Source organism: Pristis pectinata, chromosome 27, assembly GCF_009764475.1.
Source record: "Pristis pectinata isolate sPriPec2 chromosome 27, sPriPec2.1.pri, whole genome shotgun sequence".
NCBI classification, from domain to species: Eukaryota; Metazoa; Chordata; class Chondrichthyes; order Rhinopristiformes; family Pristidae; genus Pristis; species Pristis pectinata.
Window position 1 is genome coordinate 31,173,201 of NC_067431.1, and position 14,968 is coordinate 31,188,168.

General features: G+C 47.9%; 1 protein-coding gene across 5 annotated transcripts in view; it reads left to right on the plus strand.

The window, feature by feature from the left end:
- The window catches only part of alg9 (ALG9 alpha-1,2-mannosyltransferase), a 215,026-nt gene that overhangs the window by 15,117 nt on the left and 184,941 nt on the right, over window positions 1-14,968 (plus strand). For all 5 annotated transcript variants that reach the window (XM_052040052.1, XM_052040051.1, XM_052040048.1 and 2 more), the window contains exons 5-8: window positions 94-182; window positions 525-660; window positions 1,862-1,949; window positions 3,044-3,149. In XM_052040052.1, coding sequence (XP_051896012.1) covers window positions 94-182; window positions 525-660; window positions 1,862-1,949; window positions 3,044-3,149 — 419 coding nt within the window. The remainder of the gene's footprint in view (window positions 1-93; window positions 183-524; window positions 661-1,861; window positions 1,950-3,043; window positions 3,150-14,968) is intronic.

The window sequence follows — 14,968 nt, forward strand, 5'->3', positions numbered from 1 at the left end:
CTCATCAGTGGACAATGCAATGTTTACTTTTCTCGGTGTACCTTCTTGCTACATGTAAATCTGCTGACTGACTCTCTGCCGGTTGTGTTGTAGAGCTGTTTGCAAGAAGTTTGGACTCCATGTAGGCCGTCTGATGTTGGCATTCTTGGTTTTGAGTACCGGAATGTTCTGCTCAGCTGCTGGTAAGTGATGAAGTCTTGTCTAAATCCAGACTGGGACAGGCTCATGCCTAAACAACTTGTTGCCTTTTTTAATTGGTTTTCTTAATTAGAATTTGTGAGAGATTGGACCTTCATTGTTTGGCATGGATAGGGTTTAGGAAGCTGAAATTGGACAAAACCCTTGAAAGAAGCAGGAAAGGATATAAGCAAGGAATTATGAGGGCTAAAAGGGACCCTGGCCCCCGGGCGTGTGGTCGCTGGGTTTTGGGGGCTCAGTTATGGGACAGTTTTCCTGTCCTGTGTCATTCTTCCTTTAATGGTGGTGAATGATATTGTCAGTCACTGGGTGTCTCTGTGTTGCAGCTTTCCTCCCCAGCAGTTTCTGTATGTACACAACACTAATTGCGATGACTGGCTGGTTCACGGACAGGAGTGCTGTGGCTGTGTTGGGAGTGGCAGCTGGAGCCATCATGGGGTGGCCGTTCAGTGCTGCTCTTGGGTAAGAATGTCTTGCGGAACACTTTGATGATGAAAGTTATGTCTGTCTTGTTCTGTTCATCCTTGGGGAGTGGATCAGATTGTTGGATGATACAAGAAGGAGACCATTTGGCCCATCGTGCCTGTACCAGCTCTTCTTGCTCCACTGTTCTGTACTCTGTGAATTCCTCCCCGCTCTGGGTATGTAACACGCGTGTAACCTCCTGAAAGTTACTTTTGAGCCTGTTTCTACCAAGGTTCTTCAGCACTGGTTACAGCAACTTGTTCTGAATGGTTGGTCATTTTCTTGTCCTTTCATGTGACAAAACTGTTGTACGTTTCCTCTGTGTACCTCTAACAAAAAAACCAGAAAAGGCTTAAATCGTTTCATGCCTTGCTGTTTCATTTATTTTTTACCCAATGGTCTGGTTTTGCAGAATGAGCTAAAATTAAGTTTAATTAAAGCAAGTCATGGGATGCACTTTGCAAAAACTATTAAGTTGTTGCAAAGTTAATCCCATGATTTGCTTTAATTTTCCCTCTGCACCCTGCCCTATCCTCTCCACCTCATGAAGGGGAGGGAAACTCTGTTGTGGCTTGGATGTATTACTGGATGCATGAATGGAAGGTACAGCTGCCTAAGGCATGCTTTAGTTAATCACAGTGAAATTAACTCCTTCACGCACTCTGTCTCAACCTTGCATTGATACCAGAGGAACCAAAGTTGAAGTGTTGGTTTGAAATGACTGAGGGACTAATGGACACCCTGTAGGAATACTTTGTGTTCTGTGGTGCAGCACAGATTCCCTTCTCCCTCTCGCACAACTTCCACTTCCTCACATTTGTCGTATTACTTCATAAAAAGCTATTGCTAACTTAAAAAAAATTTTATATCCATACTAACTTTCCAGCATGGATTTTTTTAAAGTTGAAGTTCTGAAATAAATGTGGAAAATGCCCAAAATATGGTTAGTGGCTGGGGCAGGACACAGATGTCGGATCCTCACCTGTAATATCAATTTATCTCTTGATGTCCTGGCCAGTTATACATTTCCTGTTCTCTATTGCTTGATTCATTTTCCAGAACCCTTTGCAGTTATTTCTCTGAAGAAAACTCAGTCTGGTCTTCTGTATCTGTGCAGTCTATTTTCTGAGAAATCTGAATGTTTCTTTCTAATAGCTTTTTGGAAAGTTAATCCAATGACTTGTTTTTCTCTTGCTAGATTGCCAATAGCATTTGACCTGCTGGTACTGAAGAGGAAGTTCCAGAGTTTTATTACGTGGGCAGTCGTGGCTTTGTTGCTGTTTTTGGTAGGTGTGGAACAGGAAGATTATCAAGGAACTTGGTTGAATTACCTACACCAGAACTAGGTCTAGATCTTTGTGTGAGCCACTCCTAAGCCTTGCTCCTGGGCTGTGTGGAAAATGCTCCCTGCTAGATCCTGGTGGAACATCTACGTTGTGGGGCCTCCCAGCTGTCTGTTCATCCCTTTATTTATAAAACTACTCCATGGGCTTTCTTGCTTATACAGACTGAGTATTGTGGAATATTTCACACTTTGTCCCTTCTCGATCCTAAGGATGGTTTCTGTTGCTTTTTGTCTGCGTTTTTCTGAAACAGAAGGCCAAGTTTGTGATGTAACGTCTCCTGGTGGTTGTCTGCAGCTGCTGCTATGAAAATATATTTGATGACCTCGCGGTACGACAGAGATGTAATCATAGACATCGCCCCTGAGGGAGTGCAGTACTGAGGAAGTCTTGAGCTGTTGGAGACACAAGAAACTGCAGATGCTGGAATCTGGAGCAAAAAAAAACTGCTGGAGGAAGTCAGTGGGTCAGGCAGCATCTGTGGAGGCAGAGGGATGGTCAATGTTTCGGGTCGAGACCCTGCATCAGGGCTTAGAGTGTAGGGGGGAGATGGCTGGTATGAAGAGGTGAAGCAGGAGCTGGCGGGTGATAGGCAGATGGATTGGGGGGCGGGAGGGAGTGGGATGGAGTTGGGAGACAACAGGTGATGTGTAGAAATAGATAAGGAGAACTGTAGGAGCTGCTTTTATATTTGGAGAGACGTGTTGACACAGAAGATCCTGTGACATCAATTTGACCCAGTGCAGCAGAGTGCTCAGCAATGTCCTGAACACACAGAACGCTTCACGCAAAAGATGCATTTCACTGTGTGTTTTGATGTACGTGTGACTATCTTAACTCTTCACATCAAAAGAACAGATCTGTCTGTGCCCCTCGCTACTGGCTAGAGCTGGCAGTGCACAACTTGGGCACATGTCACAAATTAGAACAATGACTGTACCCCAAAATGTTTTAGTTGTTGTTGTAAAGTACTTTGAAACAAGTTGATGCTGGGAGAGGTGCTATCCAAATGCAAGTTTCTCTTTCCTGTGTTGCAGCTCCCCCTTGTGGCAGTGGACAGCTATTACTATGGGAAGCTGGTGATCGCCCCTCTGAGCATCGTTCTGTACAATGTTTTCACCCCACATGGGCCGGACATCTACGGTGAGCTTTTGCTTTGCGTGCATCAGGTTTTAAAAGGTTTCATGTAGAGTATGACAAGCAGCACTGTGAAGATGTTAAAGTATTTTTTTTATTAAAGATGCTGAGTTTAGTTTTGAAATGTGTTGCTTAGTTACATTGTTGTATTAAGAAACCACAACTAAGTTTTTCCAGATCACTTTGCCTCTCTGTTGCATCAGTGTTTCAATTTAGATTCTAATCAAGTCTCTATGTAATTTTCATGCTTTGTGATTGTACCCATTTCTGCCACTGACAAATCATTACTTTAAAGACTATTGAATTGCAACAAACATGAATTGAGCCTGACTGTTTCAAGCTAATTTATTGTGAAGGTTGTTCCCTGCAGATGTGCATTCACTTAGCCCTTGCATGTGATGTGTCCAAAGTTCAGAACAAGTAAATTTAAGTTAAATCTCTCCATCTGTACTGTCTTTTCCTGATAGATCATCAAATTTCACACTGTTCAAGCTAATCATTTGAATAGAACAACATTGACTAGAACATTGGCTTTACAATCAGATCTATTCTGACAGGCCAGTGACGATGCCTCCCTTCAACCTTCGCTATTTGGGATTAACACTTTAATGGATGAGGTTGTATTGTGAAGCCTTGTCAGAATGAAAGCAATGTGCCCAACACTAATGCACTCTCGTAAACTCTGAAGAAATGTATGAAGATGAGAACTGGGGGCAGGACAAGGACACTTGGACCTTTGAACCTGCTCCCTGTTTAATAAGATCATGATTGATCTGACTGTATGTATTCCTACTCACCCAATAACCTTTCACCATTTTATCAAGAAGAACCAATATATTTTATCTTTCCACATCGACTGGGACTCCCATTACTGTAAAGGGATTGGGTGGGATAGAGTTTGTCAAATATGTTTAGGAAAGTTTCCTTAATCAATATGTAGACGACCCAATTAGAGAGAATCGTCGTTGATCAGGAGGGCCGAGGTTCCACCGGGACGGATTCCTGGCGGATCTCTGCAGACACCAACATTGAAGGAAAGATATTGAGGACTCTTCACAATCAAGCGGCTGCCTAATGAGAACTTAACCAGCTGACACAGAGGTGGATCCTAATGCTGATTGGGAAACCAGTCTAACTCCTCTGTTCAGCAATTGACCACATCGGGATGGCGGCAGCGGCAAGCCCCTCGGAAGGAGGGATCCGTAATACCATCAGAGTGATGGCGAAGGATCTCAGCGATCGGAACCCTTTCACACGGGACCTCTTCATCAGGAAGGTCTTGCTGGATACGTGCAAGTTTGAGGCAAAGGACATCTACTGCCTCCAGGACTCCATGGGTAACGGATACTTTGACTTTACCTTCAAGCACCTGGTGGGATGGCAGAAGCTGCTACAGGACTTTCGGGAGAAGGGGAATGAAGCTCCACTGTCACTGCTGAAGGTGCAGCCTCTTCACCCTCCCCACCCAGAAGGAATGTGTGGTAACGGTGCACATGTTTCACCCACATGTGCCTGTGCTGGATGTCCTCACCTTCCTGGCTCAGTACGTCGAAGGAGCGGGAAGCTGCGTCGACATCAAGGACCTGTTCAGGATCTGGACCAGCAAGCGCCAGGTGAAGGTCAAATTGAGAGTACAGTTCAGTTCAGCAAGCCATAAAGTGAAGCGTGAGCAAAGGCTTTTGCAAAACCACCGTTGACTAAAGAGAAAATGGAGAGAAGTTCCGAAATCCAAATGTTCCCAGATGGAACACATACGACACCTCCGTCACTGATGATCTCCACTGCTTTGTTCCGAAGTATCTGCCCAGTGCAGCGCAGTCGTCTGTAAGAACTGCAAGCAGGAAGGTCACCACGCAAAGGACAGTCGGGAGAGCAAACGTTGCAACCTGTGCGGGGAAGCAGGCCACCTCTACGAGGCCTGCCCAAAATGGGCCTGTACCTACGTACAGGCAATAAGAGGGGGTGCCAGCCCCAACAACACGCAGAGGGACACTGACACACCCCCCACCAGCACGGGGGCTCCAGAGGAGACCGTGGTCAGGAGGGGTGAGGACAGCCTGACTGCCTTGAGCCCCCAGCCACGGATGCCCAGCCCCCTCCCCAAGAGGAGGAGTCAATGGAAGAGGGAGTGGGGGAGGGACAGGAAAGGGAACGGCGGGTGGGGAAGAGGAAGAAGGCACAGAAGACGCCACCCAAGAGACAACGGGCCACGGCAACAAGTGGACTGGAAGGAAAAGAGTAATACAGCAGGTGGACACCAGCGACCTCTCCTCGTCAGAGGATGAAACCAGCAGCGGAAGCTGACGACGGAGGCAGAGGAAGCGGCAACGTGGAGGAGGGGAAACTGAAGAGAAACAACAGACAAGAGGAAGCGAGGGAAGAACCCTGCCCGCCGACCCCCAGCTGTGGGAGACCGGGAGCAGCACCTCATCCAATGCACCCCAGCACCTGGAGAGGAAAGAAACTGGACCACCAGAGAAAAGGACAGGGGCAGAGACGGATCCCACCCCCCAGAGACACCTCCAGCCCCACCACAAGGGACCTCACACCCAGGGGGAGACCACTCCTAATATCTGAGCCTGGAATCAGTGAGGCAGTTCACCAAAGCTGTGGGCATGAGGGCCCAGGACAAATGAAAATGGACTGTGTGAGTGGTACTGAACTCCAAAAGAGCCATGGAGATAAAACTGGCTTCTCCAAGTGTGCGCAATGTGAAATGCACTGCGCGATGTGTTAGCGCCTTGCAGTTCCTCGCCAAGGTCAAGGCGGATGTGACTTCCCTGCAAGAGTGCGGGCTACCACACCTCCGCAACTATCGGAGGTGGTCGCGATGGTGGTCCCATGGACTGCCGGTGTGGTCAGGGGGCAATGATTGTCGCGCTTCCGGCTTGGGGATCCTGATGCAGGGGGAGCAACTTCTCAATCACCGAGGTCAGCGAGGTGGTGGGGGGGTGGCTCCTTGTGGCAGATGTGATGTACTGGAACACTCCTCTCCAGTTAATTAATGTGTATGCCTCGCCTGTGTGGAGTGAGCGGCTGGCCGTTCTCCAGTAGCTCCCACCACTACTGGTGACGTCCCAGCTGGTCGTTCTGGCCGGTGACTTCAACTGCATCATCAATGCGGATAGACGATCCGGCAGTGCTGACAGCAGACAGGACAGCACCTCCAGACTCCTGATGGAAATGGTCAAAGGTGCCAAGTTGCGCGACGCCTTCAGCACCCCTGCAGGCGGAGCACAGCCGCAACACACCTGGTCGAGATTGGACGGCTCAGCCCGGTCCCGGATCGACTTCCTGTTCCTGTCGTAGCCAATCACGGTCAGATCCACTGATGTCACGCCGGTGTTCTTCTCTGACCACAGTCTCCTTCGGGCCTTCTGTCACCTACAGGAGGACCAGAAGTCAGGCAGGGGGACGTGGAAGTTGAACGTGAAGCTGCTGACCCCAGAGAGCATTGAACTAAAGAGGGGTACGCAGGTTGGAGAACCGTGAAGCCTCTTTGACTCCCCCGTGCACTGGTGGGGAGCGACAAAGGAGAACATCAAAAGGTTCTTCATCCGCAAGGCGGGGTCCAGAGAGCTGGACAGAGTCAGAGGGGACTGCACCAACTCCAGACAGACCTGCAGTAACTTCTCCTTCTGCAGTCGAGGGGGGTGGATGTGAGGCGAAGAGCCAGCAAGCCCAGCTCCAAGCCTCTGAATCTTCCAAGATTATCTTCCGATCCAGGGTCCGCTCTGTGGAGCAGGATGAGACATGCTCACGTTTCTTCCAAAAGGCGCACGGGGAGCTCTGTGATCCACAAGATCACAAGACAAGGGAGCAGAAGAAGGCCATTCGGCCCATCGAGTCTGCTCCAAGGAAAAGGGAAAAAGAAATGGGGTGGGGAAAAAAAGAAAAGAAAAGAAAAAGAAAAAAAAGAAAAAAAAACTATTCTAATCCCATTTTCCAGCCTTATCCCCATATCCCTTGATACCCTGACTATTTAGATATCTGTCTATCTCCTCCTTGAATACCCCCACTGATCTGGCCTCCACTGCTGTGCGTGGCAAGGAGTTCCACAATTTCACCACCCTCTGGGTAAAGAAATTTCTCCTCCTCTCTGTCTTGAAACTGTACCCTCTAATTCTAAGATTGTGCCCTCTGGTCCTGGACACGCCCACCAAGGGAAACAGCCTAGCCACATCTACTCTATCCTTACCTGTCAACATTTTAAATGTCGCTACGAGGTCCCCTCTCATCCTTCTGTACTCCAGCGAGTACAGTCCAAGAGCCGACAAACGCTCATCATACTTAAGCCCTTTCATTCCCGGAATCATTCTCGTAAATCTCCTCTGAATCCACAGCCTTAAGGAAGAGGACGGCTCAGTAGCATCCTCGCAGACGGACATATTAAGGATCTGCAGATCCTTCTATTTCAGTCTGTACGACAAAAAGGCCACAGACAGCACCACCTCCCAGAACTTTCTGTCCTCTCACTGAGGTCTTAGATGACAGCAAGCGGGAGAGTCAGGATCAACCACTGACCCTGGAGGAGCTGACTGGCTCCATCCGTTCCTTTGATTCGAATAGAACTCCCGGAAGTGACTGCTCACCGGTGGAGTTATACTCGGCTCTGTGGGACTGGATAGGCCCGGACCTGCTGGAAGTGTACAATGCTATGCTTCTGTCTGGCAGCACGTCAGAATCCATGAGGAATGGCATCGTTACCCTCATCTACAAGCAGAAGGGGGAGAGGGCGGACATCAGAAATTGGAGACCCATCTCACTATTGAGTGTGGATTATAAGATCCTGTCCAAGGCCATCACCAATAGGGTCAGGTCTGCTCTGGGACAGGTGATCCACCAGGACCAAACCTGTGCTGCTTAGGGATACCATCGCCTATGTGCAGGACAGAGGAGTGGACACCTGCCTGGTCAGCTTGGGCCAGGAGAAGGCCTTCTTCAGGATATCACACACGTACATGTTGGACGTGCTCTCCAAAATGGGCTTTGGGGAGGGAATCAGGAATTGGATCCAACTGCTCTACACAGACATCCGTAGTGCCGTCCAAATCAGTGGGTGGGAAACAGCTTCCCCATCAAGTTTGGAGTCAGGCAGGGCTGCCCTCTCTCCCGTCTTGTTCGTGTGCTGCATAGAACCCTTTGCTGAATCCATGAGGAAGGACGAGAGCATCAGAGGGGTGGCGTTGCCAGGCAGCGGGGGCACCTAGGTGAAAACCTCCCTGTACATGGACGACGTCGCCGCCTTCTGCTCAGACCCGAGGTCAGTTCGCAGATTGAGCAGCATCTGCGACCAGTTTGAGTTGGCATCAGGGGCCAGAGTCAACTGTGCAAAGAGCCCGGCCGATCCAACGTCCCCTTCACCATCAGGCCTGACTATCTGAAGGTGCTGGGGATCTGGTTCGGAGGGGCTGGGGCATGCAACAAAAATTGGCGGGAGCGGATTGGGAAGGTGAAGCAGAGACTGGGACTGTGGGAACGGCGCTCCCTATCGATAACTGGGAAGAACTTGGTCATCAGGTGTGAGGTGCTCTCAGGGCTGTTATACTTGGCACAGGTGTGGCCTGTTCCTTGCTCCTCTGGCTTGGGAATCACCCGTGCCGTCTTCCAGTTCATCTGGGGATCCAAGATGGAGCGCGTCCAACAGGTCGCCATGCACAAGTCCCTGGACAATGGGGCTAAAGGTGTCCCCAATGTCGCCATCATCCTGATGACCACCTTCATCTGTGGTGGCATCAGGCTGTGCGTGGAACCCAAGTACGTGGGCATCAAGTGTCACTACGTGCCGAGGTTCTACCTGTCCCGGCTGCTGTGAAGGATGGGCCTGGCCCCGGTGCCATGCAATGCCCCAGTCAGCTGGACGTTGCCGCACTACCTGTCCTTTGGGGAAAAGTTCTTCCAGACCAACACCTTTGACCACAAGTCCATCAGGCAGTGGTCAGCACGGAACATCCTGCAGACACTGCAGGAGAAAGACCTGACGGACACTGTGGGGTGGTTCCCTGAGCAGACTGTCCAGACCATCTGGCAGAACGCCTCATCGCCAGAACTCACCAACAAGCACCAAGACCTCGCTTGGCTGGCGGTGAGAGGGGCCCTCCCACTGAGATCCTTCCTGCATAGTCGAAATATAAGTCCAAGTGTGTGCTGTCCCTGGCATGACTGCGCTTGGGGATGAGACGGTCACCCACCTCTTTGTGGGCTGTGGGTTTGTGAGGAGGGTGTGGCGAAAGATGCAGGGGTCCTTGTCACGTTTCATCCCCAGCAGCTGCGTTACAGAGGATTCTCTGATCTACGGGCTGTTCCCAGGAACACACCCCGAGATGGACATCAGCTGCTGCTGGAAGGTCATCAACTCGGTGAAAGACTCCCTTTGGTCTGCCCGAAACTTGTTGGTCTTCCAGCACTGTGAGATGTCCGTAGGGGAATGCTGCCGACTGGTACATTCCAGGCTGCAGGAGTACGTGTTGAGGGACGCACTGAAGCTGGGTGCAGCCAACACAAGGGCTCGGTGTGGAAGGACTACAGCTTAGGGTTCTACTGCCACAGGAGAGGGAGGGACGGGGTCAGGCGAGGAAGCCCCTTAAATATTGTAAATACGGGATTGGGGTAGCACCCAGGGAGCCACACGAGTGGCATCGGTGCTGTGGTTTTTTATATATAAAAAGGTAACACTAATGGTTGATCTGTACATGAATATAAAGGTTTGCACTATTTTATTGTTGTATATAGATGTTTTTTATGATGAATAAAGTTTATTTTGGAATTAAAAAAAGATACTGGATCTCCTCTTAGGAAACGAGACAGGGCAGGTGACAGAAGTGAGTGTAGGGGAACACTTTGGATCTACTGATCATAATTCCATTAGTTTCAAGATAATTATGGAGAAGGATAGGATTAGTCCTCGGGTTGAGATTCTAAATTGGAGTAGGGCTAATTTTGAGGGCATCAGAAGGGATCTGGCAGGTGTGGATTGGGATAGGTTGTTTTCTGGCAAAGAGATGCTTGGTAAGTGGGAGGCCTTCAAAACTGAAATATTGAGAGTACAGAATCTGTATGTTCTTGTTAGAATAAAAGGCAAGGCTAACAGGTTTAGGGAACCTTGGTTATTGAGGCCCTGGTAAAGAAAAATAAGGAGGCGCATATCGGGTATAGGCAGTTGGGATCAAATGAGGCGGTTGAGGAGTATAAGAAATGCAAGAGAACACTTAAGAGCAGAAAGAGGACATGAGGTTGCTCTGGCAGACAGGTTGAATAGGTTAGGACTTCATTCCCTGGAGTGTAGGATAATGAGGGGAGATCTTATAGAGGTATACAGAATTATGAGGGGGTATAGATCGGATGAATGCATGCAGGCTTTTTCCCCTCAGGTTGGGTGAGACCAGAACTAGAGGTTATAGGTTTAGGATGAAAGGTGAAATATTTAAGGGGAATCTGAGAAGGAACTTCTTCACTCAGAGGGTAGTGTGAGTGTGGAACGAGCTGCCAGCAGAAGTAGTAGATGTGGGTTCAATTGTAACATCTAAGAGAAGTTTGGATAGGTACATGGATGGGAGGGGTTTGGAGGGATATGATTCGGGGGCAGGTAGATGGGACTAGGCAGAAGATCAGGTTGGCATGGACTAGATGGGCCAAAGGGTCTGTTTCTGTGCTGTGGTACTCTATGACTCTATTTATATTTAGAAGATCCTGCAGACTTTTTTTTCTGGACCTGGAAGAAATGGAAATGTTTTTACTAATTTTTCAACTTAATTGTAAATGAATACATTAGCTTTCAAGATGGTCAGCCTGTGCTTATTGATAGTATCTTGGATTAATGGTAGAGCACCAGCTAAGTGAAATGTAGTCAGTAGCCCAGATGAAGGGTCTCAACCAAGTGGTTGACTGTCCATTTCCCTCCACAGATGCTGCCTGACCTGCTGAGTTCTTCCAGCAGTTTAATTTTTGCTTCAAATGAAACACCCAAATTAATTCTGTTTTATAAATGTCTGGACCTCTGCATTAATCTGTTGGGAAATGTGATGCTTCAAAAACTGGACAATTGGATTTGTGAGAGTTGTATTAACTGCATGGAGATTCTAAAAGGTTAAGAGGAGTGAATCCTAGTTTTGTTGGTGCTGCAGTGTGCTGTCTGACCACACGATGACTCTCTTGAGCCACGAGTAAATTTGTTCCAAATCAAGGCGATGTGCTGCATTGGCAAAGCGTCATCACAAAGCTGTGGTTTGGTTCGTTGTTGTTGGGAACAATGGTTCCAGCTCCTGAAAGCCTGCAGTCACATGCTACAATGTGGCTGTCAGCCTGAGAATTGATTCCGTTGGGATGTGTTTTCTTTTGTAGCTGACTAGCACTCAGTCAGATTTGGGGTTGTTTGGCTACTGATACAATAGGTTCTGTATGGTCAGAGAAACTAAAACTCTGATTCGTGATCCCCGAGGAAAGGAGAAAAAGCTTAAAAAATTCACATTTTATATGTACCAGGTACTGATACATAACAACAACCTCCACAAGAGATTTATGGATCCTTTATAACAAACAAAAATGACTCTGAACTCCATTGGGAGATTGCGGGGCAGATGAACCAGTTAGAGGAAGGTTTAAGGAATATCTTGTAGGGAGAATGAGGAGGAGAAAGATTTAGAGAGAGGATTCCTGAGGCTTTGCAGCTGAAGACTTGGTCATCAGTTGTCAGCTGATTGGAATTGTTTGGAGGGATTGGTCTCTGTATTGAGGAGGGCAGATGTGTTGGAGAGCTGTATGGTTACAGAGGATGAAGGGAGGCTGAGATTATCAGAAGGCTTTAAAAACAAGATTGAAAACACAGATGAGATTTCATGAGGTGGGATGGTTTCCACCTACATGAGCTCCTCTGATTTGGTGCATTTAACACCTCGCCAGAGAATCCCATTGAGAGTTCATGGATCAGACCAGCAGTGGGTTGAAGGCAACCTCAGGAGGTGAAATTACTAAAAGTGAAATCCCTTTTCTTGTTAAAGGCAACCAAGTTTAAAAAAAACACTAAAGATGTGGAGCAGGTCTAGGGTGAGAACGTTTTCTAGCATGTTGATAGAACCCACTGGGAACTTGCATCTTACCTCACATCCAAGTTTTCCTTCAGTGGAGTGTCTTATTTCACAACGTACAGCACTGAAGCAACCACTTCCTGCATCTCCTGCCAAGACTGTTTGCTGTGTGCCGTGAGTCAAGTCATTTCCTGGAGCAAATGTCCTGGTGAAGCTGGTTGGGCTGAGACTTGCCTTCTTGAAGCTTGATGGTGTTCCAGACACAAACTGATTAACTGGTTAAAGTTCCCTAAGGTGATGGGCTAGGGATAGATAATGGGGGAGAAAGGGTTAAGTGCGTTGTCCACCTCTGACTACTGGTTCCATGTATTGGTTTATTATTGTCACTTCTACCGAGGTACAGTGAAAAACTTGTCTTGCATACAGATCGTACAGGTCAATTCATTGCACAATGCAGTTACATTGGGTTAGCACAGAGTGCATTGATATAGTACAGGTAAAAACAATAACAGTACAGAGTAAAGTGTCACAGCTACAGAGAGAGTGCAGTGCAATAAGGTGCAAGGTCACAACAAGGTAAATCGTGAGGTCATAGTCCATCTCATCATATAAGGGAACCGTTCAATAGTCTTATCACAGTGGGGTAGAAGCTGTCCTTAAGTCTGGTGGTACGTGCCCTCAGTCTCCTGTATCTCCTACCTGATGGAAGAGGAGAGAAGAGAGAATGACCCGGGTGGGTGGGGTCTTTGATTATGCTGGCTGCTTCACCAAGACAGCGAGAGGTAAAGACCAAGGAGGGGAGGCTGGTGTCTGTGATGCGCTGGGCTGTGTCCACAACTCTCTGCAGCTTCTTGCGGTCCTGGGCAGAACAGTTGCCGTACCAAGCCGTGATACATCCAGATAGGATGCTTTCTATGGTGCATCGGTAAAAGTTGGTGAGAGTCAAAGGGGACAAACCAAATTTCTTTAGCCTCCTGAGGAAGTAGAGGCACTGGTGAGCTTTCTTGGCTGTGGCATCTATGTGATTTGACCAGGACAGGCTGTTGGTGATGATCACTCCTAGGAACTTGAAGCTCTCAACCCTCTCGACCTCAGCACCATTGATGTAGACAGGTGCATGTACACCACCCCCCTTCCCTGAAGTCAATGACTAGCTCTTTTGTTGACATTGAGGGAAAGGTTGTTGTCATGACACCATTCCACTAAGCTCTCTATCTCCTTCCTGTACTCCAACTCATCACTGTTTGAGGTACGGCCTACTACGGTGGTATCATCTGTAAACTTGTAGCAATGTATGTGTGAATGAACCTCTGAGCGACAATTTATCTGATTCCCTGGTGGTGGAGCAGAGCCCACAGTGGGTGCGAGGTGGGTTCAGAGAGGCAGTGGTTAAGTGCAGTGTACAGTGGCTGCACTGTAGGAAAGAGTACAAATCAAGGAATAATGGGGTGTGCAAACAGAGAACTGCATTGATCATGGGTGACTTTAATGTTCAAGTAGATCAGGTTAGTTAAATTGGAAATGGTAGTTTTGAGAACAAGTTCACAGACTGATTCAAAGTGTGTGCAGTTGGGAGAGTTTCTGAGCAATATCTTATGGAGATATCCAGGGTACAGGCTGCTGTTCTGGCAATGTGTAATGAGACAAGTTAATAAATGATCTCAGAATGAAAGATCGTCCAGGAAGTAGTGATCACAGCATGATACAATTCAACATTCAGCCTGAGTGAGAAACTTGAGTCTGAAACAACTGTGTTAAAGTTAAATAAAGAGAATTACAGGGGAACAAGGTTAGAAGTGGTAAAAGTGGACCAAGCAACTAGATTAACAGGTAAGCTAATAAACAGACTGTGGTGACCATAGAACAGTACAGCACAGGAACAGGTCCTTCAGCCCACTATGTCTGTGCCAACCATGCTGCAAATCCAAACTACTCCCATCTGCCTGGACATGGTCCATATCCCTCTGTTCCTGCTTGTTCATGTGTCTGTCTAAATGCTGCTTAAAAGTTGCCATCATATCTGCTTCCACTTCCCTAGGCAGTGGAACTTGGGCAAAATACGAGGTGATGCATTTTGGGAAGTTAAATCAGGGCAGAACTTGCACAGTAAATGACAGGGCCCTGGGGAGTGCCGTTGAACAGAGACCTTGAGGGACAAGTACAGGGTTCCCTGAAAGTGGTGACACAGGTAGGCAGGGTAGTGAGGAAGGTGTGTGGCACACTGGCCTTCATCAGACAGGCACTGAGTACAGGAGTTGTAACATCATGTTACGTCTGTACAAGATGTTGGTGAGATCACAGCTGGAGTATTGTGTGCAGTTCTGGTCACTGTCCTCTTGGAAGGGTGTGATTAAACTTGAGAGGGTGCAGGAGAGATTCACAAGGATGTTGCTGGGACCAGAGGGTTTGTGTTATGAGGAGAGACTGGATAGGCTGGGACTATTTTTCTTGGAGTGTAGGAGACAGAGGGGTGACTTGATAGAGGTTTATATAATCATGAGGGGCTTCAGTAAGGTGGGTGGTCCCAGTATTTTTCCCTGTCTAGGCAAGTCTAAAACTAGAGGGCACTGGTTTAAGGTGAGGGGGGAAAGATTTAAAGGGGACCTGAGGGACAAGTTTTTCACACAGAGGGTGGTGAGTATATGGAATGAACTGCCAGAGGAAGTGGTAGAGGCAGGTACAATTATGACATTTAAAAGACATTTGGAGAGGTTCGTGGATAGGAAATGTTTAGAGGGATATGGGACAAATGTAGACAGGTAGGCACCTTTGTTGGCATGGATGAGCTGGGCTGAAGGGCCT